The sequence below is a fragment of the Passer montanus genome, unplaced genomic scaffold (genome assembly GCF_014805655.1).
Source record: "Passer montanus isolate IOZ18808 unplaced genomic scaffold, ASM1480565v1 scaffold4, whole genome shotgun sequence".
Taxonomy (NCBI): Eukaryota; Metazoa; Chordata; class Aves; order Passeriformes; family Passeridae; genus Passer; species Passer montanus.
Genome location: NW_024368818.1, coordinates 12,005,419 through 12,028,511, shown reverse-complemented (window position 1 = coordinate 12,028,511; position 23,093 = coordinate 12,005,419). Strand labels below are relative to the sequence as shown.

The 23,093-nt window shown below is 39.7% G+C and overlaps 1 protein-coding gene across 4 annotated transcripts in view; it reads left to right on the top strand.

Annotated features, from left to right (window-relative positions):
• Positions 1-947: 947 nt before the first annotated feature.
• CEP295 (centrosomal protein 295) overlaps positions 948-23,093 on the top strand; it is a 44,099-nt gene continuing 21,953 nt past the window's right edge. For 2 of the 4 annotated variants that reach the window (XM_039718575.1, XM_039718572.1), the window contains exons 1-15: positions 948-992; positions 2,468-2,601; positions 3,325-3,525; positions 5,442-5,566; positions 6,347-6,440; positions 11,164-11,277; positions 12,165-12,305; positions 13,362-13,545; positions 15,322-15,513; positions 16,386-16,610; positions 17,867-17,997; positions 19,495-19,707; positions 20,701-20,792; positions 20,924-21,980; positions 22,913-23,084. In XM_039718575.1, coding sequence (XP_039574509.1) covers positions 2,494-2,601; positions 3,325-3,525; positions 5,442-5,566; positions 6,347-6,440; positions 11,164-11,277; positions 12,165-12,305; positions 13,362-13,545; positions 15,322-15,513; positions 16,386-16,610; positions 17,867-17,997; positions 19,495-19,707; positions 20,701-20,792; positions 20,924-21,980; positions 22,913-23,084 — 3,049 coding nt within the window. In that variant the 5' untranslated portion in view covers positions 948-992; positions 2,468-2,493. Of the gene's footprint in view, positions 993-1,109; positions 1,127-2,467; positions 2,602-3,324; positions 3,526-5,441; positions 5,567-6,346; positions 6,441-11,163; positions 11,278-12,164; positions 12,306-13,361; positions 13,546-15,321; positions 15,514-16,385; positions 16,611-17,866; positions 17,998-19,494; positions 19,708-20,700; positions 20,793-20,923; positions 21,981-22,912; positions 23,085-23,093 lie in introns of those variants that run through there. The other 2 variants (XM_039718573.1, XM_039718574.1) reach the window with 2 other exon arrangements.

The following is a 23,093-nucleotide window of genomic DNA, read 5'->3' as shown; positions in this document are numbered from 1 at the left end:
CACCCGACCTGGTCTTGGGGGATCCAGCTTCCAGGGATGGGACAGCCACAGCTTTTTTGGGCAGCCTGTGCCAGTGCCTCACCACCCTACAGGAAAGAACTTCCCCCTAATGTTTAATGTGAACCTATTCTCTTTTTTGTTTAGACCCATTACCCCCCTGGTTCTGTCACTACATGCTGCCAGCAAAGAAGCAAGCATTGCATCAGATTTACAACAGGCAGACATTAGTTAAAGATAAGGTTTATGAGGGAAAGTTTAGTTACAGGGTTGAGGCAGCAACACAGATGTGCCCACTGTAGAAGCCACGTGCAAGCCTCGAAGATCGGCAGAGCAGCACCACACGTACAGGGGCACTGCCATAGCTTGATGGGGCTGGAGCTAAATGATCTTCGAGCTCCCCCTCCAAGCCAAACCATTTTATGATTCTGTGATACTCCTACTGACACAGGGCAACCAAAAAGAGCGCTGAACAGGGAAGCTGCATAGAAGTAACACTAGTGAGGCGAACTAGCAGGATTCAGTTTTATTCCGCTCTCTCAGTATTTCAAGCTGGGCCAGTGAGTGCTGCTCCCCCGCGAGCACTGGGAACTCCGACTGCGGGCTCCTGGGGCGGCGTTGTGAGGGAGCCGTGGTGAAATACCCTGCAGGTATATTCTCCACGTGCGGGCCGAGACTGCCGCGTTAGGCGAGCAAGGCACTGCCGCACTCAGAAGGGCCATGGGAAAGGGGCAGACCGGCACAAAGGAACCACCCGAGTGCCTCAGGGGACAAATGCCTTCTTCCCCTCAGCGCCGATTTTATATTGGGCGCGCGCGCCCCCCGCCGCCGTCCCGAGTCCCAATTGGCTACGGCGGGACTGGGGCGGGGCTCGGGCAGCAGGGCGGGCGGTAGCGCATGCGCCACTGGCGGCTCGCTGTGGGCGCGGGGTCACGTGGCGGGGGCGGCGGCCGTTGGCGCCTCGGCGAGCGGGAGGGCCCGGGCGGCGGCGGTGGGTGCGTGAGTGAGGGCGGCTCTGCTCCTTCCTCCCCTTCCCTTCCCCCGCTTCTCCCCTATCCGCTCTCCCTTACCCCGCTGTTTGAATTTCTCTTCCCTCCGCGCTGTCCCTCCTCAGCTCGGGCGGACGCAGGTGCGGGAGCCGGGGCCCTCTCCGTCCCGCAGCACCCGCCGTGTGCTGCGGCTGAGCCCGGGCTAGCGTGGCCTTCGCAGTCTCTACCTCTGCTCTTATCCTTTGGAGCCAGGCTTTGCATTGGTCGTCCTCTACATTTTCCCCTCTTTAGGAGTGTCTGTGTGTGTGCCTGTGCGTACGTGTGTGTGTGCGCGTGCTTGTGAGAGAGAGAATGTAGCAATTTGCTACTTAATTTTGTGCCGTGATAAACTTCTGTAGCTCATCGGGTGACTGAGGGAGGGCTGGCAGGATACAGGATGCTCCTGACCCTCTTTATGCTGTAAAGAGCTTGGGATTCATTGCTTTAATAACCCTTTACCGAAAATGTCTCATGGATCTTCAGCTTTACACCTCACCTGATTTCTTTACAGTGTTGTTATTTTATCTGTGGTACTGTGATCTAAATATACCAAGATCAGTATGTATGATGCTGAAAAGAATTGTTTCCTGGTATGTCGTGTTAGTTGAACTCTTAGTGCTATATGAATGGCTCACTAGACTTTTTAGAATTGGCAGTGGCTTTTGAAAGTCTTTATTTGCTTATTTTGTGCCAATATTTTCAGGGTTATAAATATTGCAAGATCCAAAAAAAATCTTAACTTGATTTGGGGGCAGGGGAATTTTAGACTTTCACTGTAAAATCTTGAGGGAAATATAATTTGAAGTTTGTCTTCTTAGGAAATCTCGAATAGAAAGTCGCTGGTGAGCAGTTTCAGCTTTCCAGTGAAACGCTTGGTACACAGGCTGTTGCTAGAGTTACAGAGTCTGTAGGGCAGAAAACCTTGGAGTGCAGCCAAAAACACATCAACAAAATTGCTGTTGTATCTTAAGTCTGCTCTGCAACAGTTAGGAGAGTATTTCAGTACAAATCATCTGAGTGGCCAGCCTGCTTTACTGTGGGGTGTGCTCTTCAGTAGTTGGTGGGTTTGTTTTTAAACCTTCCCAGGAGCGGAATGGTGTTCACCCTTCACTTTGCAAATGGTGGTGGCTGGTCCACAGAGTAGGCTCTGAATGTCAGCCTGCTGCAGTGTTTGCTGCATAGCTCAAAGAAGTTCAAAAGTCTTATCTTTTGTGCCTGTGACAAAGACAGAGCTAATGCTGTTGATTAAGAGTCATTAAGGTTGGAAAAGACTTCTGAGGTGTCAAGTCCAGCCTTCAGCTGGGACAGACGTGAACAGTTGTAGCTCTCACATGCAGATACCATGACAGAGTTACAACATTATGGCAGTATCCTGTTTTTGTAGCTGTTTTGCCAGTGTCATTTATGCACAATTTCTCTTTTTCTTTGCATTGTTCTCATAGAAGTTGATTTTTCAGCATATCCAAAGATGAAGAGGAAACATGCAACAGCTGGGACTTTGAGGCTTAGTCCTAATGAAGAAGCCATGTTTCTGAAAGAAGAATACGAAAGAAGAAGAAAATTAAGGTTACAACAGGTATGCCTGTATTTTTCCATGTGTTGTATTTCATTTAATAATGTAACAAATAATTTAGGAAAAGTAACTGAAAAGCTTGTTTCCTGTAAGCTAAATTTCAAGGTAATAGTATTGTAGAATGGAATTTTTGTTATGTTGGAAAAGATCCTTGAGATCATTGTGTCCATCTATTAATCCAGCACTGCCAAGTCCACCACTAAATCTTGTCCCTAAGTGCCACATCTACGTGTCTTTTGAACTTTTCAAGGGCTGGTGACTCAACTACTGCCCTGGGCAGTTTGTTCCAGTGCTTCACAACCTTTTCTGTAAAAAAAAAAAAAAAAAAAGTCTGAAATAAAAAATGGAAAATAGTAAACTATGTTTACTAAGTTTTTAGTATAGTTGTTGTTTTGTTTTTTTTTTAATGTTGAATTGTAATAGGAGCATTTCATAGGTTATTGTGTTGTATTTTTGGAGGGAAGAATATTCCAAGCAGTGTTTGCAGTTTGTCACTTGTATGTCATTTTTTGGACTTTAACCGGGGTGTTTAATTAACATTAAATTTGTTATTTAGATATTAATTTTGGAAGAAAGTAACAGGAACTTGAAAGTGTTTTCTGGACAGGTTGTGAATGGAGTAGTAAATGAGATGGAGGGAGGGTAAACTGTGTTGTGGAAAGTCTTGCTGCAAAAAGTATTATGCTTTTCTTGAACTGCTGATAAGCATAAATGCTATTTCTACAGGTCAGAGAGCAGCAGAAGTATATCTCCTACCAGATAAGGCAGAAGGTAAAGCAGAGGAGAGAAGAACACCTGCATCAGTTAGAGGAGGCACTGAGAGCTGAATGGCAGAAGGCCCAGGATGAGAAGATGAAAGCCCTGGAAGAACTGTATCTGTCAAGCTTAAGAGCGATTGGGGAGGGTCACCGACGGGCCAAGGAAAATGTAAGCAAGCTTCATATTGTCACCCCAGCCAGCAGCCAAGCTGCAGGCAGCTGCTTGCTCACTCCCTCACCAGTGGGATCAGGGAGAGAATCAGAAGGGTAAAAGCCATAAAACTCATGGCTTGATATATAGACAGTTCACTAGCGGAAGCAAAAGCCACACACAGAGCAAAGCAAAATGAGGAATTCAGTCACATCTTCTCCAACAGTTAGGAGAGTATTTCAGTACAAATCATCTGAATGGCCAGCCTGCTTTACTGTGGGGGCAGTGTTGATGGTGTTCAGCCATCTCCCGGAGAGCAGGGACCCATCAGGTGTAATGGTTGCTTGGGGAAGGCAAACACCATCACTCCAAACATCTCCTTCATCTCCCCACTTCATGCAGTGATCATAATACATCAGGTGTAATGGTTGCTTGGGGAAGGCAAACACCATCACTCCAAACATCTCCTCCTTCATCTCCCCACTTCATGCAGCGAGCATGATGCCATGTGGTCTGGAATATCTCTGGTCAGCTGGGATCACCTGTCCTGGCTGTGCCTCCTCCCAGCATCCCATGTACCCCCCAGTCTCTCACTCTTCTGTGTGGCAGCACAAAGAGCAGAAAAGGCCTTGGCTCTGTGTGGATCCTGCTCAGCAATAACAAAAATCATTTCTATATTAGCAGCCCTGTGTTCAGCACAAATCTAAAGCACAGCCTCATACCAGCCACTGTGAAGAAAGTAATTTCTATTCCAGCCAATACCAGCATATATTGTCAGAGCCAATTCCTTAATGTTTTAGAAATAACAAAATTGCTGTTTGGTTGGTTTTCTTTTGACATTCCTGATTTTGAAGTCCTACTACCTAAATAGACAACTTTTTAAACATGGAAACTTTCTTGAAATGGTTATGTACTTTTTTGCAGGTATCTTCCTACAAGATAGTCTATGGACCTGTCTGTGAAGGCTTTTGCTGGGCAGGCTTTAAAGTTACTTTGTATTAGCTTGTATGATCATGTACTTGTATGTTTGTACTTGACTAAATTGCACATAATCACTCAGTATCTCAATTATGCCAGTAATACAGTATTTTTTTCTCCACCATGGATCTTTTCTATGGTTAAGAAAACACACTTAACATTTTTTTTCCTCTTCAGTGCTCCAGTGACATGGAAAGCCTTGGTAAGGGCTTCAGAGGCCTTTGCCTGAACTGCAAATGGGTGTCACTTTTTAATTCTGCACCCATAAACTGGTTTCACTTTCTTTAAAATCCTGTAACTTTTGTAGGCTCTGCTTGAGAGATCACTGAGATTGCTGGGTAGAATTTTTCTGTAGGTTTGACTCTGAATCAGGTTTACAGAAATCAGCCGGAGATTTCTTACATGAATTTTAAGTAGCTTACTTCCTGAATTAGTCAGATCTTTAAACCCCAGTAAAATAGCATCATGCTTTTCCATTTATCTATGTCTTTTCTTTATAAAGTCCTTTCCTATGCTAGGATGGGTGAGTTAGCAAAAAACTATGGAACCAGTGCTATAGGAACAGAGAACTAATAATAAATATCTTTGTGGATGACTGAAGGGTAGTAACACACTTATTCTATGTAGTTTAGTCTGCATTTGCTGCAGGGTGTTTAAATAACTGTGTTTAATTATCTTTTTCATCAAACTGATGTAGAAGAAGCTAGGATTTCTACATGATTATTTGGTTAAATTGGATGAGGGGTGTGGCAGGTTCACTGCTGTTGTTGGCAGAGAAGAAGAAAATAAAAATGGCAGAGAAGGAAAAGTTATTAGAGTATTTTAACCTTAACACAGTAAAAGGTAGTTTTGAGGTTGTGTTTCTTACCAGCAGTATGTAATTTGAAATATCATACTGATAGTATGAGATGTGAGTAAAATTCTATATTAAGTGATTACAATATTTTAATGTTAAGGAACCTGACTTAGAAGCTCTGGCAAAGCAAGCAGAGGAGAGGAAACAAAGAGCAGAGACGAGACATAGAAAAGCTCTGATAGAGCAGAAGCACCAAAAAGAAAAATTACTTCGTGAGCAAGCCAGGTATGCAATACTTATTTTGTTTTATTAAGAATGAACTTTACAGTGTCACAAGGTGAAAGGCAAAAATGTTGATGCTTCTTGCGTAGAGCTCTCTCAGTCTTGAAATTTTATGGGTTAGAGAATTAATGGTTGTGGACAAAGCTTGTGGCTTTGTCAAAGCTTTTTTGATAAAAACTGTATCTTTAAAACCAAGACAAGAATGTCAGATGTTCAAGCTGGCCTTATAGATTCTCCAGGAGTTCAGTGACATATGAAATGTTGGCAGGCCAGTTCTTGATGGAGAGTTAACCACCTGGAAAAAGGACCCAGTGCATTTGTCATGGTTTTCCTTCTTAGGTTTTTTCTTATTAAGCAGATTGGACCAATCTTGAGCTGGTATGGAATATGGTCTGTGTCCTCTTGGGCATAGTTATGAGCTAAGACTTGTAAATTAAGTAGTTAACTATATCTACACTCAAGCATTTAAGGTGTTGAAGTGCACAATGCTTTCTGAAAACTTAGGTCAAAAGCAGAGATTTTGTGTTGCTTTTGGGATGCTTTTTTTGTGTATATGAACATTTTTGCATAACTTGAAGAAGGTAATTTTTAATGCTGCCTTCCAGCCCAAGTTCTGTTGTCTTTTTAATATGCTTCCCCATGCTTATGGCCCAACCATTCAGTGCAGGTATTAGGAATCTAATTTCAGGTTTACCTTTTATTTTGCACTGTTCTGTCACTGTTGCTTGAATAATTTCTCATTTCTCTTCTCTTTTGTGCTTTGTTTTGTTTTTGTCCCCCAAGACGAGCAGATGCACGCAAACGTGCTCTGGAGGTGGAAAGACAAAGAGCAGCCAAAGTTGCAAGCCTGCCACCTCCTCCACCACGTCCTTTTGAGGTATGTATCTGTCATACAACTGTGATCACAATTTCAGGGGTACCATATATATTTATTGGTCTGACTCCTCACAACAGGACCTCCAGAGCTGGTATTTGCATATTTAAGGAGAGTGGTTCAGCAAAAAACAAGAGAATGAATTAATTAGATATTAGCAGATTTCTTGCTACTAAGCTTAGGTACTTTATTGATGTCTTATTATACATGAATTTTATTTATTGTAATCAGACTCTTATTTTTGTAGTTAATCTGTCTTTTTTAGCTTTCATCATATCTCATTTTCATTTAGTAGCCCCAGTGATATGAGGCTTTACAATGATCTCTCTCAGCATGTACATTACATGCCTCCTCAGCCTGCTGTCATACTGATGCAGTTAGCAGCATTTTGTTTAGTTCTGTAATAATTCTGTCTTCTTAGCTGTGGGGCAGCTTTGTTGGTTTTTTTTTCTTCCTTCAATTTCTTTTTCTTGTAGGGGGTACTAAATAAAGGGGAAACTCTTTGATTTTCATAGGAAGCCATCACCCAAGTCTGCAGGGGAGGCTGCAGTTTTTTGAGGTGTGGCTTTGTACCCCTCATTCAATTCATGCTGCTTTGATTTCATAGAGCTTGTGTATACATTCAGAATTTCCTATATGATTGCAGATCTAAACTGCAGAAAGAGCACTACATACATTTTTACTTTGGAGTTAACTAATATAACTTCATGAATGCAGAGTTTAAATTGCCTCTCATGTGGTGTTGTGCCCTTTTAGACCTTTGGGTTCAGGGATGTTCATACTACTGACAATAAAAGAAAGGGTTGAGGTCTATTAGCCCCTCTCAGAGCCTGTGAAGCTTTCAAAACTTATCCGAGCACATTGTGTACAGGTTAGAGTGCAGGATGATAGGGTTTGATGTTGTATCTGGAAAAACTGAGTAAGATTTGACCCTCCCGGTTTTAAGAATGATTAGAAGGAGTACCCATGGCCTTTCATTAGTACAAGTTTCTCTCTAGATCTTTTCGTTGGCTGCCCAAAAGTTCTCATGTTGTGTAAGGTGTATATGAGTGAAGATTAAAACAAGTGGTTTAAGGGAGTGGTAAAGTTTGGGGTTATATCTGGTGAAGTATATGCTGTATTGAAATTTAGTACATCTGGAATAAGGTCCTGTCTGGTACAGCTCAGGTAAATTCACACACCCTTTCACGCTGCTCTTACCCTCTCTGTTGTGCCACAGAGTGTGTTCCTGGTGTGTCTGGTGTTGATCAGATGAAGTCTGTATCAGTCCAAACTTTCACTCTATTTCCTGGGTTTCAAGTGCTTCTGTTGCTCAGTTTGGCATCTCCAGGAAAGCATGAGATGCTGTGGCTTTGCTTTGCAGTTTAGAATGGGTCTTATGTCACATTTTATTTAACCCTTCCCCATAGATAGTCACTGCAGTTAATTTCCATAGCAACTAAAATGACACAGTACTTAATATGTAATATTTTTATTTAATACTTTTATCTAGCAACATCAATAATGCATCTTCCTTTCCATTTTATAAACAGAATTTTCTCCTCATTCTTTAGTGTTTTGTCACCAGGGGAAGCAGGAAGGCTTTGTTTCCAAGTTCTGGTGAAACCAGAATTGCATATACAATTGTGTTGGATGATATGTGTGGGTCAGTGCTCTATTTAAGTATTGTTCCTTTCCAAAAATTAATGCATTTCCATCCCATAGCAAGTGTCCTTTACTCACCTTTTCAACAAATGTGATTTGTAACTCACATTTATCAGAGTTTCCAGACATCTGGATTTTCTAAAGTACGTGGGTTTTGTTTCTGTTATGAAGTTCTTGTTGTGATAATGGCAGATTGAATCAGTAATTTTGCAGACATGTTGAGGAAAAGAGATTGCTCTGTTTCCATATAGCATAGCTTGTCAATTTGTTCCATTTAAAGACTAGCTGAGTAAGCCTTTTTTTCTGGTTTTCATAGCTGTATAGATTTTAATACTCTTGTTGTAGACCTGTGGCTGGGAGGGCACAGGGCTAAGAATAAAGTTATTTTCTTCAAAGAGTTATTGGGTGCCATGTACTTAATGGGGGAAAATGTTAAGTAATTGAAAGGTTGAGAGATTTTTATTCCTGTTTCTGCTTCAAGAGAGAGAAAACAAAAGAATATTGACTGTCAGCTGGGGGAAGGTAAATCTGTGGCTTCGTCTTGCAAATGTGTTACTCAAAAGGCACTGAATTTAAATTGTTTCACTTTAAATCCTGTGAATTACAGCAAATTACAGGGTCATCTGAGTAAGTTGCATGTTTTTTTGAATGTTTGCATAAGGAGCTTATTAAATGCAGCTATAATCATAATCTGATGCTCTGTTGCAATAACAATTGACTATAATTTCATAAAAAGGAGCTAGGGCATTGTTGTTCATGGCATGATTACTTAGAGTTTAAGAAACATTCTCCAAAGATACTCCTGTTATTGTGATTTTACCCAGTTAGAAAATAAGTATTTTTACTTTAATGTCATAACCCATTTTGGTTCTCAGAATTATGGATTTTAGAAGTTGAGGCCATATTTAGTTAGACCACATGAAAAGTTACTTAATTGAAGTTAAACTGTAAACACCATCTTATTGAAAAATGCTGCAGAGTTCTTGGAAGCTTACTTTTTCTTACCTGATCTATTAGTTTTTTATGGAATGGAAACAATACCTAAAAAGCATTACTATACTCTGCTTGAGTATTCATAGCATTTGTAGAGCTGGGGTCATGAGTTTCTTGTTGGGTTTTTTCTCCCGTTCCATAATACTTTGCTGCTCCAGTTTTGTGAGATTTTAGTATAGAATTACTTGCTTTTTGAAGGAAGGAAAAAAAAACGGAGGGAGGAGTTAAAAAACAATGATAGAAGTATGGTATTTTTTTCAGCCTAAATTGTTTTGGCACTAATTGAAAAATTACAGCCTCCAACATAATTCTCATATCTCCACAGCTTTTGAATAAAATTCTGGAGGTTTGATTGAGTATATGTAATTCATAATTATTTGTTATTGGTTTGTTAATTTTATTTTTTTTTAATAATTCAGAAGAGGTGTTTAATTGTACATTCTGAAAGTAACCCAGTGTGGAGCAAGCACTGGTAATCTGGCTCATGAGGTTTAGGCCTGGGACTTGTCTGTTTTTATAGCTATAATCAGTATCTGCAAGTGTTGATCTGTTACAATTACTATGATTTTTATTGATTACAAAATTCAGCATATTGTTTAAGGACCATAAAATAAGTTACTGAAGTTCTGTTGGTAAGGCTAAAATTAGTTTTACTGGTTTTGTGTCCCTTATGACAAGAAAAACATTGAGGTGCTGGAGTGTGTCCAGAGAAGGGTGATGGAGTTGGGGAAGGGTCTGGAGCACAAGTCTGATGAGGAGTGGCTGAGGGAGCTGGGGGTGTTTAGCCTGGAGAAAAGGAGCCTCAGGGAAGCCTTGTCACTCTCCACAAGTGCCTGAAAGGAGATTATAACCAGGCAAGGGTTGGTCTCTTCATCAGGTAGCAAGTCAAGACAAGAGGAAATAGCCTCACATTGCACCAGGGGAAGTTTAGACTGGATATTAGAAAAAATTCTTCGCTGTCTTGTCAGTCACTGGAACAGGCTGCTTGGGGAAGTGGTGGAGTCACCGTTCCTGGAGTTATGTAAAGGATGTGAGTTGGGGCACTCAGGAACTTGGACTTGGCAGTACTGGGTTCATGGCTGGACTTGATAAAAGTTTTTGCCAATATAAATAATTCTACTATTCTTTGATTTTCATTTAAAGACTTTACTTTCTACAGTCTTCATGAAATAGTAATAGTCAATCCTGAAATTTTGTATGCCTCATTTTATGCAGAGATAAGTTTAAGATATTCCTGAGACTTAATGCTGCTCTTTGTGTGTGTGCATTTCTTTATGGCCATGTTAGTTTTAGAGTATGCAAGCTGTGAACCTTTCCAGTTTAGCTAATGTGGATAAGAACACCTTTTTAGGAGAAGGTTGAGGGCAGAGGAAGCTGAGAGAAAATTAATGGAGGAGATGTTAAGTACAAAGACAGGTCCTACAGGATATTGGATAACCTAACCTGGCTACTTTGCTACTGAGAACATAAGGCTAAGAGGGAGGGTCTGATGGCTTATTGTTCAAATTTCCAGAAAAGAGGTGAAATGTATTAGTGTACCCAAAACTTCTGAAAAAACACAGCAACCTAGCATTCTGTGAACAGACACTTTTCAGTGAAGTTACAGAAAGTGCTCATTTCTCTGGTCAACTAATAAATTGGACGTAATGGCTCTGAGTCTCCTAAAGCAAGTCTGTACTTGACATGTGTTGCTTTGCTGTTGGGTATAATTATTTTGTGAGTCTGTGGCTGCACTGCTCTGAGGTGAATGTGACAGCTGTTGTAAGTGGGATTTGTATTAATGCATTAAACTCAAGTGCTTTTAAATTAGTGCTTTTGAAGCATGACACTGATGAGCATAAATTTCTGTGCAGGGATTTGCCTAAGACAATTAGATGCTCTCCATTATTAAAGCCCTCTAGATCTGCCTTGTGCTGATGTGATTTATTAATTATTACAAGTATATAATGTTTTAAACACTATTTTCAGGACAGAATTTGGTGGGGTTGCTTTCTTTAAATAATAATTCAGCTATACAGATCACTTCTGTTTAGTTGCTTTGATGGACATAATGTTCTTGATACAGCTGTAGTTTTACTTTTCTTCCTAGAGTTTTGAAGTGAAAAAGATCCTTGGGATGAAGCCCTGTGGTGCTGGCAACTTTTCTGTTACACGTTACCATATTGCTGAAGCTTTGGTGGACAGAGAAGTGGATGGAGAGCAGGTGATTAACTCCAAATGTTTGTGCTACAGTCTTACACACGTCTTTCTTTACATTGCATACATTGTCTGGATATCAGCTGTTGGATTTTCTAGAAGCTGTTTAAAGATATGAACTTGTATAAAGCAGCTTACACTGCTTACTAAAGAGAATCTCTCAGATGGGCAGCCTCGTAAAGCCTGTTACATGCTCAGTCACTTAGGGGATCACACCTGGCAGTCCCTTGTGAACAGGCTATTTTACTGGAAGGTGAGATCACAAGACTGTGATCAAACACCCAAACTGGGAGACTTGTGGCTCATGCTGAATTGATAGCTGCAGTTGCCCTGCTTTTCTCTCATCCCCTCTTTTCAGCAATGTGCTCCCAGACTTGCCTTGTATTTGCCTTGCTTATTTGGAATGATTTTTTTTTTCCTAAGTATATTTTTATGTTAGATAAAGATTTTTCTTCCTTGAAAGTTACAGATTGTTTCTGGTTTCATAAATGAGATGAAAGATACATCAGAGATTTTTTCCCCTTGTTTAAAGCAAAATTATGAGGATAGAAGTACTCAATCTGTAATGTTGACCATATCATTCATTTTACCATGTATTGTAGAAAAAATAACCACTCTGTGATAACAAATAAGTCATATAAATTATTGTCTCTGGTACAGCTTGAAACTGGAACACTTTATCATCTAAACTTACAAAATATATAACAATGAATTTTTTCCAAAGGTAAAAATTTATTTTGCTCCTGCTTGCAAGATAGACATTCAAGCATGTTCATATGGCATTGTATGTCTTTTTTTAAGTGCTTTTGCTGCAGAATTATTCATTTATTTATTGTTACATATACTTTAAACTATCAAAGAACTTTGTGGACTAAACTACTGATTGATTGCCAGCCAGATGCTCATTTAGCTGCTGAAGAAGAAGGGAGACGTTTGGAGGAACTACACAGGGAGGCAGAGAGGGAAAGAAGAAAGCAGCTTGAGAAGGCACATATTAGAGGAAGTCATGCCTTGAAGAAGATCCAGTTGGCCAAGGTAGGCAAAGCAGTTATGCCTGTTTTTAATGTCAGAACCACCACTGTTAAGTAAGTTGTAGGTAGGTGATTAATAAAGGAATTAAACTTACAGGAGGGAGATTGATGGACTAAATAAAGTTTGCAGAATGTCTTTGAAAAAAAAATTCAAAATCTGTTGGCTTGTTTTGGCATCTAGAAGGAGTGAACAGCCTATTAATTTTTGTTATCTGAATGTTTGACCAGCTATTAACCAATAGGTAATAGTCAAGCAAAACTTTTTAAATAGGTTCTGCTTTTCTACATTAACTGTAGTTGGAGTTGGTGATTCTAAACTTCAGGGGAAAATATTACTGCTAAGGAGATAATAAGGTTTTTATTATTTTTGTAAACTTTTCTAAGTTTTGACTCAAAGACTGATATTCTGTTCGTGTGCAAGTCTGGCAATGTTGAAATAGTTTCCTTTAAGAAACAAAAATTAAACTACTGAGAAAAGTCTTTGTACTGAGATCTGCACTCAAAACATTTCTGTGATCTGATAGCTTCACATGTATTTTTCTTGGCTAGAAAAAGAAAAGTTTGCTTTTTATCAGCTGGGATGAATTGGCCCTGAATAAGTAACCAAACTGAAATGGGGATCTCTGGAAATATTACTGGTGCTCCTGAAAGTAACAGAAAAAAACACACACATATACTCAGTGTGCCAAAGAGTATTTAGTTTGCATCTTAAAAAGAAGCAACTGCTGAATTATACACTAACAAGAGTCACTTGGCAAAAGAAATTACTCATTTACCTTCTAAAACAGGAAATTAATTATCTTGAGGAAAGTTGGCCTGCAGGTGTGGAGTCTGATCCTTTGTTTAACATCAGATCTCCTAGGTAGTGTTGATGATTCCTGTGTCTAAAGGGCTGATATGACCTTCTCCTGAGGAAGCACTTTGTCCCTAGAATAAGATTAACTTTGAACATTAACCAAACATCATGGTAACCAAATGGAAGCATTTTGTATCAGTCTTGATATGTGGCTGTCTGATGTGAACACTGAAGGTTTGTGTTATCCTTTCTTTATTCTTGAAGGACAGGGAAAGACTCCAGGAAGAACTGGAGCAAATGCACGCTCAGGATCGGATGCGCAGGAGACAGGGTGTTGCACAGATGCCACCTCAGCTTTCAGTGCCACCATACAAACGCATGGAAATAAAAGAAGAGTGGCAGAGAGAACTGGAGTCTGCCTTTGAAGAAATGTGCAGTGAAGACAGGAGTAAGTTCTTTGTTGGAGGTTGCTGAATCTGGTACCCAGTAAAGGAGAGGCTGTTGCAGCTGCCTCTTCCGGGTGCAGCCGGTAGCGAGGCTGTGGTGTATTCATAGTTGGCATGCACACAAACAGCCTTCCAGGGCACATCCATGCAGCTGGCCATGCAGGCCAGCAGGAAAAACACAGCACTCACATTAGATACAAACAGCACAAATGTCCTTCTTCTGTTTACTGCTCTGGCTGATCAACATGAAAGCCTTTTGTGGGATATATGTCTGTAATGTGATCCCTCCAGCAGTTTAACTTAGACACTCAGTCTATCCAGGAGTTGTCCCCTGTATCCCAGGTCTCTATCTGCTACATTACAGATCCTCCTCAGGTCTTAGACACCCAGTCTAGTGTCCAGTGATTCATGCTGGAGCCTGGAGCCTACCTCTCATACTCATGTATGTACTCAAATGCACATGTGCTCAAATATGTGCTGTGGCTCACTTTACGCACTTGCTCTTACCTGGCAGCTGGCTCTTGATCCTTAGTCTTCCCAGTTCTGGCTGCTGGGCACGTGAACCCCTAAGATCTGCTGCTCCACTCCAGTTGTTACTGCACAGACCCAGCTGGGCATGTGAGTGTATGCACAGTCATGCACATCCTATGGATTCCTGTGGGAACTGACCTTATGTACTCAGTCTACCCAGTAGCTGACCCTGGATCCTCTTGTAGTCTTAGAGGTGCACACACATGTGCTGGCAGGTTTCTTAGGATCCCTTCCTCCTCTGCAGCTGGTTTGAATGCTTGAATTTCCTGATCCCTCTACTAGACAGCTTGTAGGTCCCCTGGCCTCTGCAGTACCCAGCCCAGGCTTACAGCTGCCTGACGCGTAGCTCCTAAGCCTCTTACCATTCTTGCTAGCTAGTCTGGGTTGTGATTTGCTAGCCACTGCATGCTGATAGTCATGCCCACCTGAATGCACTCATTATGGCCTCTGCAGTTGGCAATGCTCTAGACACAGGTGCACCTGTGACTGCTGGTCCCTGTTCCAGTTACTGGCCCTTGCATATGTGTGTACACACATGCCTGCAAAACACAGCGTTCCTCACATAGAAAAACAGCTACAAGTGGAATTTAGTGAGAAAACAGAGCAGACTGTCTGGTACAGTGCATGGCCAGACAAGTGGACTGACTGTCTCATTTTATCTCACTGTTTTTACACTTTTAACTCATAGTTGTTCCACCCTAACTCTCTCTATCCTTTCCTTTCCCTGCCTTGGGTTCCTCCCCTAAGTATATGTAACAAGCATAAAATTTCAGGGTCATCTTCCCCTATGTCCCACATCCCTTGTAGGCAGTAACCTCCTCAGTCAGTAAGGTGATCATGAGGGAATTCCTGTTGTGCAGTCTTCTGGAATTTCACACCTGGACTGTGCCACTCTCCTGTGGCAGCCTTGTGAACAGCCAGGTCAGGGTATGTCTTTTCCCCAGTGAAGTTATTTGGATCATGTGTAATTTTTCTTGTGAGCTGCTTTTGGTGTAAAGCTGAGCCTTTCATCACATCAACTTTTATTTTGAAAAACATAGCATATTCTACTGCTGTGGAGGTTTTGAATTAATAGATGGCTATTGATCTAAACAGTTTTGAATCTTGTCTTTTGGCAGGAAAAAAAAAAGCTGGATTAAATTTGTTGTGAAATAACCTATGGGGATTTGTGTGTGACTGTAGTCTTGCAATGTTGTTTGATTTGTATTCCAAATGGTCATTTTATTTCATTGTGCTCTTTTAATTAGACATGAAAGGAGACCTGATTCTGCAGTTTGAGCCACAACCTTTGCCAGCCCCTTCTGACAGAGCTCAAGATAATGATCTTGATATCTCCTTGGAGCATGAATCTGCTTGTGACACTCAACCAGAGCTTCCTTGTGATACGCAACAAGAATCAGGACATGTGATAGACGAGGAGGTCCCTAATGAACCAGAAAGTAAAACTTCTAAACTGCATATTTAAATTAAACCTTTTCATTTTATATTAGAAAATATTAGTCTAGTATATCAAATAAGTTTTAGTAATAAGTAAAATGCCTTAAGTAGTAAAACTTCTTAATGTGTGTAAGATAATTCAGTATCATTTGGTTTATGTTTAGCATAGAGGATAATACCCTAATGATTATTCATTTAAAAATGAAAATGTGTCTTCTTTTTCTGATATGCGTCAGTTCATTGGTATGTTGAGAATAATTTTCAGTTGTAAGAACTACACTGTTAGTAGCCATAATTATTCCTGTGTATTTAGTATAAATTATGGATTGATGCTGATGTGTGAACTTAGGATTTTGAGATATTTCAAAGCTGAAGCTTTATAGTCTGCTTATCGTGTGTCTTTTATGTTCAGATTTGTGGTTGAGCTGCTGCATATTGTGAGTAGGCTGGAATGGATGCACGAGTGTGTCCTCTTTGCCTGTGGCATGTCCAGGGTTGTGTGATGTGAGCCAGAAGTGTCTCCATGAGTTTGCTGCTTGGCTAAGCACTATTGCATCCCTTGGGTGGCACAGTCTGGTGTTTGGTCTGTGGTGCATTGTGTTGATAGAAAGCAGAGGGCAGGTGTGGGGATAGTATTGCATATTTCTGCTACAGATTGGCTATAAAACACTGCATCCAGCTTAGTCCTTCTTTCATAGCTTGGAGAGGCAAATTACTGCTTTTCTCTTGCAGGTAAGAGAAAATTTTGCCAAGATTTTAAAAATACACCTAAGCTATTTGTCCAACTCTATAAGCAATAAAAAAAATAGAGTGTTTTTTTTTGATACGAAGATATTCATTACCCAAAACTCTTAACAGTATCTATTCTTTATAGGGCATGAAGAAGGAGAAACTTGCCAACCTCGATCAAAACTTGCCTTAAAGAAATTGTTGAACAAAATTAGAAGCCAAAAAGAGGAGTGGACATCAAAAAGTGAGAAAGAGAGTCAAAGTGAATTTGAAACTATTGAATCAGGCACAATTGCTAGTGAAAAGAGACCATTATGTGATGTAGAACTTAACAAGGAGCAGCAGAAAAATACAGTGTCTGAAGCCAAAGGTACATACTTGCATCAAAGTTTGTTGTGTAGGAGCAAAAAACTTGTATGGGGGGACTGTGACAGTGGCTGTGACAAAACTGTTTAATGAGCTTTCAGTGTTAAATATTTTGTCGCATTGAATGAAAGTACAGTTTCCTATCTGTGCCCACAAGGCATTGTGATTTGTTGAAACCACAAATAGGAGAGGTTTTTTGCTCTTATGTCCAACTTGTCTGTTAAGATCTTGAAGAGAACAGTGTCCAAAATACCTTTCTCTTTTAAATCTCACTTAAATTGTTGTCACACTTGGTATTGCTGTACTTCAATAGGTGTTTGCCTCCAGGCATGGAATTGTCAGTGCAGGAGTCAGCATTGAAGTTCTGTACCTGTTGAACTGGAAAAGCTGCTTTCTTTGGAGATTCACAGCTATAAATGCCCAAGACAAGCATAAGCTGATGAGTGGAGGTTTTTTTCTGCTTTTAGACACCATTCTGAAAAACCTTTTTGTAAAATTGGAATTTGTAGCAGTTAGACACTGCAATTTGTTTGATACCCACATCATCTTGGGGTTACTTCCCATGTCTGTCCTTGGTGCCCTTCTGGTTAGGCTAATGCTGAATAGATGATCTTTTATGTTGAGTGGGATTTCTGAAGTTTTCAAGTGATCAAGTTGTGGCATGTGGTTTTGTGTTTTTTGCCTTTGGGTTATTTGTTTTCATAAGGTGCTTGTTTTTTTAAACAAGATAAAGTGATTTAGTTCCATCATGTACATCGCTGTGCCAGCATAATGCCTGGGGATTGGAGAGTGCAGCATGAGTGAAACCATGCCTTGGGGAAAATGTGCTGCTATTTGAAGCTAACAGTACAGGATTAAGACTTGATGTTTGTGCAATAGCCAAATGTTAGATCATTTGCCCAGTACTGCCAGTGTTAGACCAGCTTTGTTCCAAGAGGTTAATGTGTGGCTTTTGATTCTTCAGGATGATCTTGCTCTTGGCCTCCCAAGTAATACTAGAAGTAATTTTCAGTCCCATTGAAGCTGGGATATTACTGTGTATTCAAAAAAGACACACAAAAAAGGGCTATTAAAGACTTAAATAATATAAAAAACTGATTTTCCAGCTTATGGAGACAGGCAGAGTAGTGGGATATAGATCTTTTCAAGAGCAGCTTATGCACTTTGTTTAGAGGTATTGGGAAACTGTAAAGCAAGATGTAAAGAAGATCCAAGGTTCGCTCTGACTGCAATTACAGCTAAATAACATGTATATTTTAGACTCTATGAAAATGTTGGAAAATACCGTGGCAGATGAGAAGTCAGTTCCAATCCATCCTCAAGAACAAGCAGCTAAAATCAGAATGGAAGAGGCAGCTAAAATCAGAATGGAAGAGGAGAGACAGAAGTGGGTAAGTGTGTTTGTATTTATTCTTACCTCAGTTGTGGTGTAAAAAAAAAGATTTACACAAGATTTAAAAATATTTCAGGTTATACAGCAGCTGTAGGCACTTTTAACATTTGAACTTTTACTATAACATTTTTTATACTTCTCAAAAGTGATGAAGATGTAGCTGGAATTTAGTATAGAGTGGAAACCCCCAGTATCTTCAAATCTAACAAGTGCTGTAGGCAAGGGTAGTCATGGTTAAATGAAAATCCCAGTTGTAAATTAATACCTTTGTTTTATAAAGGGAGGGTATAGTCAGCAATACATAACTCTGAAAACTTTATTTACCCTTTGTAATAATGTAGGAAAGTCTGGGGGATTGTGTTTACAGTGACATGAAAAGCATGCAAACCTTAAGTAATTTTTTTTTCAGTTATCTAGAAAGCAAATGCAGAAAGTTTTTTGTGTCTCTAGCAATGCTATATTTATTGTATTTAGAAAATAATACCTTTATGCATTATTTCATTATGTCAATTGTGTATTGTGTTTCATTGTATTTTAATTTTTGTTGTATCCCTAGAGACCGACCAGCTGTTATGTGTTGGTTTACCAATTAAAAAAAAAAGTTGAATTTTGGGTCTATGTGCAGCCTTCAATTGTAGAGTTTAAGTTCAGAAATCAAGGAAATAAAAATTTGCCAAAATAGTAACATTTTAAAAAAACCAACAAGTAACAGATCCTTTGTGAAAGTGTGGCTACTTTCTTTAGCTTTCATTTCCTCCTGCTTTGCACCTGGCCAGGTGTACATAGTTCTGTGTCCACATTAACAGGTCCAGCATTTTCTCAGGTTGCTTTTCCTGACATCCCCATTCAGCCTGTTATTAAAGGCTGTTGTTCACTTCATCTTTGCCAGTACTTGCAAGTTTTTCTTTGCTTCCATTCTAAAAGAACATATGCTGTTACTAGGTGTGGATCTAAGTGAATTGTGGCTGATAGGTGTATGGAAAGAGAATAAAAATAAACAGACTACTTCAGAGGTTTATGGAGTGCTCTCAAAATGGTTATACATTAGCTATTTCAGAAGCTTTTGTAAAGCTTGAATTAATGTTTAGATGTGCTGAAGTCTGATGACAAACTGAGTAAAATGCAAAATAGATTTTTCTTTAATTTTATGAGTAAGGTAACTTTAGGAGAAGGACTTCTTTTGCAGTCTTTGGAAAATGATAACATATCTTGAATGGATTCTGATTTTATCCATTTTATTAATTTGAGAACAGATAATAATGCAATAGTAAATGGACTCGGGGATTGTTAGAAATATTGAGCCAGTAAAACAAAGGTATTCCTGTAGACTTTGGAACTACTTTTAAAGGCATGTTACAATTTGGAAATACCTGTCACCAGCAATAGAATTTCTTCTGTAATTTGGAACAAAAGTTTGTGTGTGATGGTGTGTGTGAGCAGTCTGGTTTCTTTGTCATTCGGTTCTATAGATTCCCCCTCATTTTTCTTTTGATAGAATGAGGAAATAGAGAAACAGAAACAGGAGCAGCTGGCTTTGATTAAAAAAATTGAGGAAGAGAAAGCTCTTTTGGAGGCTGATTATCTGAAGATCCAAATGCAAACGTGTTTGGAGCAGGCTAAGAAAAAAAAGGAAGAGGAAGAGCAAAGTCAGCTTGTGCAAAGCCACAGTCTCCATTCCACAGATCAGCAGAACCAAATGGAACATGAGGTGAATAATTACAGACAATTGTGTGTAGGTTATTATTTACTATTATAATAAAAATAAAGAATGCCATTTACCAATTTTGAACTATATCAATTAAGACTTTTTTATTTTTTAGGCTGTGAGTTAGAAATTTGTACGTATTAAAGCTTCTTTTTTCTAATGTATAAGCTTCTGGTTTTTAACTAAGAGGGTGGTTGGGCACTGGAACAGCTCCCAGAGATGTGGTCCCAGCACCAAGCTTCTCTTGAGTTCAAGAGAGTTTGGACAATGCTCTCAGATACATGCTGTGACTCTTGGGGATGGTCCTGCGCAAAGTCCAGGAGCTGGACTTTGATGACCGTGTGGGTCCCTTTCAACTCAGATATTGTGTGATTTTGTGATTGTGGCTTTTGCTGTTGTATTGTCTCTCTATGGTTCAAGGGGAAGCCTTGATAATAAGACCTGTTAGTAAAACTGGTTATAGTCACATAATGATTGTGCATATAGTCATAACCTTTTTCAAGAAGGTAAAAAAATCATAGTGGGAGAAAAAAGACAAAAATCTGGCTCTGTCTTTGTTTAAATCTCAAACAGCTGCTTAAAGAAGAGAAATTTATGGAGGATGTTGAAGGAAAGTAATCTTTTTATATATTAAAAAAATCTTGCTTCATTTGCACAACCGATTCTCTTTTGAGAGCCTGATTGCCTTGGAAATGCAGCTACATTGGCTCATTGCTCCCTGAGTTTGCAGAGTATATTTACCTCTTCAGGCTGAGCTGCTGTAAGCACCATTGATTTTGATGGTTTGTGCAGAGAGGCTGTAGCTGTGGGCCATCTGTTCTAGAATCTCCTTTAGCTTCATTGCTTCAGGCTGAAATCTCACACACTTCAAACATGGTGGTACCCAGCAGCTTCTGTAAACTTAGGTGCAAGAGCATACAGCTTAAGGTTGATGCCATAATAGTTTTCTGTGAGTTAGCTGTATATGTGCAGTTAAAATTATTTTATTTTGATTAGACTGGAAATGTATCAGAAACCAGGAGTCCAGGAGAAGACAGTCACAGACAGACGATACGTAATTTTCAACAACGCCTTCTGCAGCAAAAAAGGTAAGTGTCTTTATGAATGTAAAGTGTCTTTATGGAATGCCTGTTCAAAGTAATTTGAATTGCCTTGATTACTGAAATTGCTGTTTCTTTTTGCACTGCTTTGAAAAGATTCTTGTTTTCGTTCTGTTCAGGTTGCACAAACAAACCATTGAAGAAGCTAGAAAGAATCTACAGGAGTATCAGAATACACTGAGGCAAAGGTACTTGTCTGCTTCTGAAATACCTCTGAGCACAAGGGAAACAAAACCCATTAATGTAGAGCCTGTCTCAGAGCCACCCCTACAGAAGCAAGGAGCACAGCCAACACAGTACCAGGCATCAGAACAAGTTCATGTGCAGTCATTACCCGTGTTTTCAGGAGCAGTGGGTATGTTGGAAAAACCATCTTCACAGAAGCAGCAAGAGCAAGTGCATAATATTTGTCCTGGAAAATCAGTGCAGTTTTCAGAAGCATCAGAATTGAAGCATGGAGGGTTTCACTTGCCCTGTGACTGTTCTTCACAGGAACAAGTGGGAATATTTGAAACTGCCAATAATCACATCAGAGAACTATTCCAGTCATGTTTACCATCAGGGTCAGTCAGGAAGGAAGTGACTGCAATAAGAGCACAACCAGAAGCACACCAACAACACTTTAGATTTGTGTTGCCTGCAGAAAGTTCCTCTGAGTCTTCAGAAACAGTACACTCTAAAGAGTTACTTCAGAAGATATCTAACTATCCAAACAAGACAGAAGCTGAAGAACAGCATCCATTTAAGACATCCCTCATGCCAGCTACAAAGAGATCAGCCTTGGCTGATGCTTTAGCCTATCAGCAGGGATCTCTAGAGAGCAGCAGCAAAATGAGCCCTGATCAACCTCTCAAGCTTTCTGAACCCACAATTCTAGTGCATGAAGAATCTAAAGCCCAGGGAGTTGAGGAATTCTCAGTATCAAAAGCAGGAGATGCATCTTGGTTAAATTATTCTGGTATACTGAGCTTAAGGGACAGAGTGTTGGCCTCATCAGAAAGCATCCAAGCTCAGCAAAAGTATTTGAAAGAATTGCAAGAGCAGCTAGATGCACAAAGAGAAGCTCTTCTTTCTAAACAGAGAATACAAGAAAAACTACTTTTACAGAAGCAAGATAAATTGAAGGAACAGATGCAGAGACAGCAAGAGGCTTTGAAAGAACTTCTAAACAAGCAGGTAAGCTTTAGATACACTTTGCATGGGTAATCATCAGTAGGTGATCAAACCTACAAGTCAATGCTACCCCATGGAGTGTTGATAGTTTTAGGTGATTTCCCATAATGAAAATTTTAATTAGGACTTGTGATTTGTAATCAGTGCTTTTCCTCTGTAAACCTCCAAGAGCAGTTTTAGTAAGTGTAACAGAAATACTGTGAAGGTCTGTGCTTGGCTTCTGAACATAATGCCTGTTGAAATTATTGTCTGAAATACCTTTAGGTAGAGTAGTCTTCATACCTGTAAATGCACCTCTATGTGTAAAGCAGCCCTTATATTAAAAATATACATAAGTAATACCTGAAAGGATATCATAAGCATCTTGAATAGATCATTTTTAAAGCTTGTCTTTTTGTGTGAAATTGGTTTGGTTGCTGCAGTCTTTAGTTGTAATTTGCTTGTTTCTCAGTAACAGAAGAAAAATCCAAGTTTATTTTCGAGCTTATAAAGAGCCTCCTTTTGCCTCTCCTTGTGTTTTTGGTTTTTTTCTTTAACAGAAGCCATTTTAGAAGAATAACTGTTCCCTGTAATTCCTGTCTTTTGATTTTGCAGTTTCCAAGCAGCTAAAATTCTTGAATTCAGGAGCTGAAAAACGAAAAGAGACTTTTCGGGAATTGTTCTTGTTAAAAATGAGTGCTCTGATCTAATCTCACAAAGGCCTTGAAAATGTAACTAATTGTGTTTTAGCACATGACGTTTGTACAGCTCAGTAAAATACCTCCATGTCCAAATGTTTTGGTGAGCTAAGCAGATCTGTCTGGTATCCTGCATAATTGAAGTACTTTCTCAATGTGCTCAATATTGTCCTGCATGGAATACACACAAGAGAAAATGCTCTTTTGATAGATGAGTATAAATACAATCTCATATTAAACTGCTTCCCCCCTTTTCAGGTGAGACATATGTGCCCAAATGAAAAAATGACAGAGGCACAAAAGCCTGTCAGGATTAACGGAACTGACTTCTTCCAAGTCTCAGAAAACTACCAGCAAGAGAATTGTGGCGGGAATAAATTTCACGGGAGTGAAACAATTTCACGGTGCATTGGCCCAGTTGAGCAAACTGGTAAGGCTG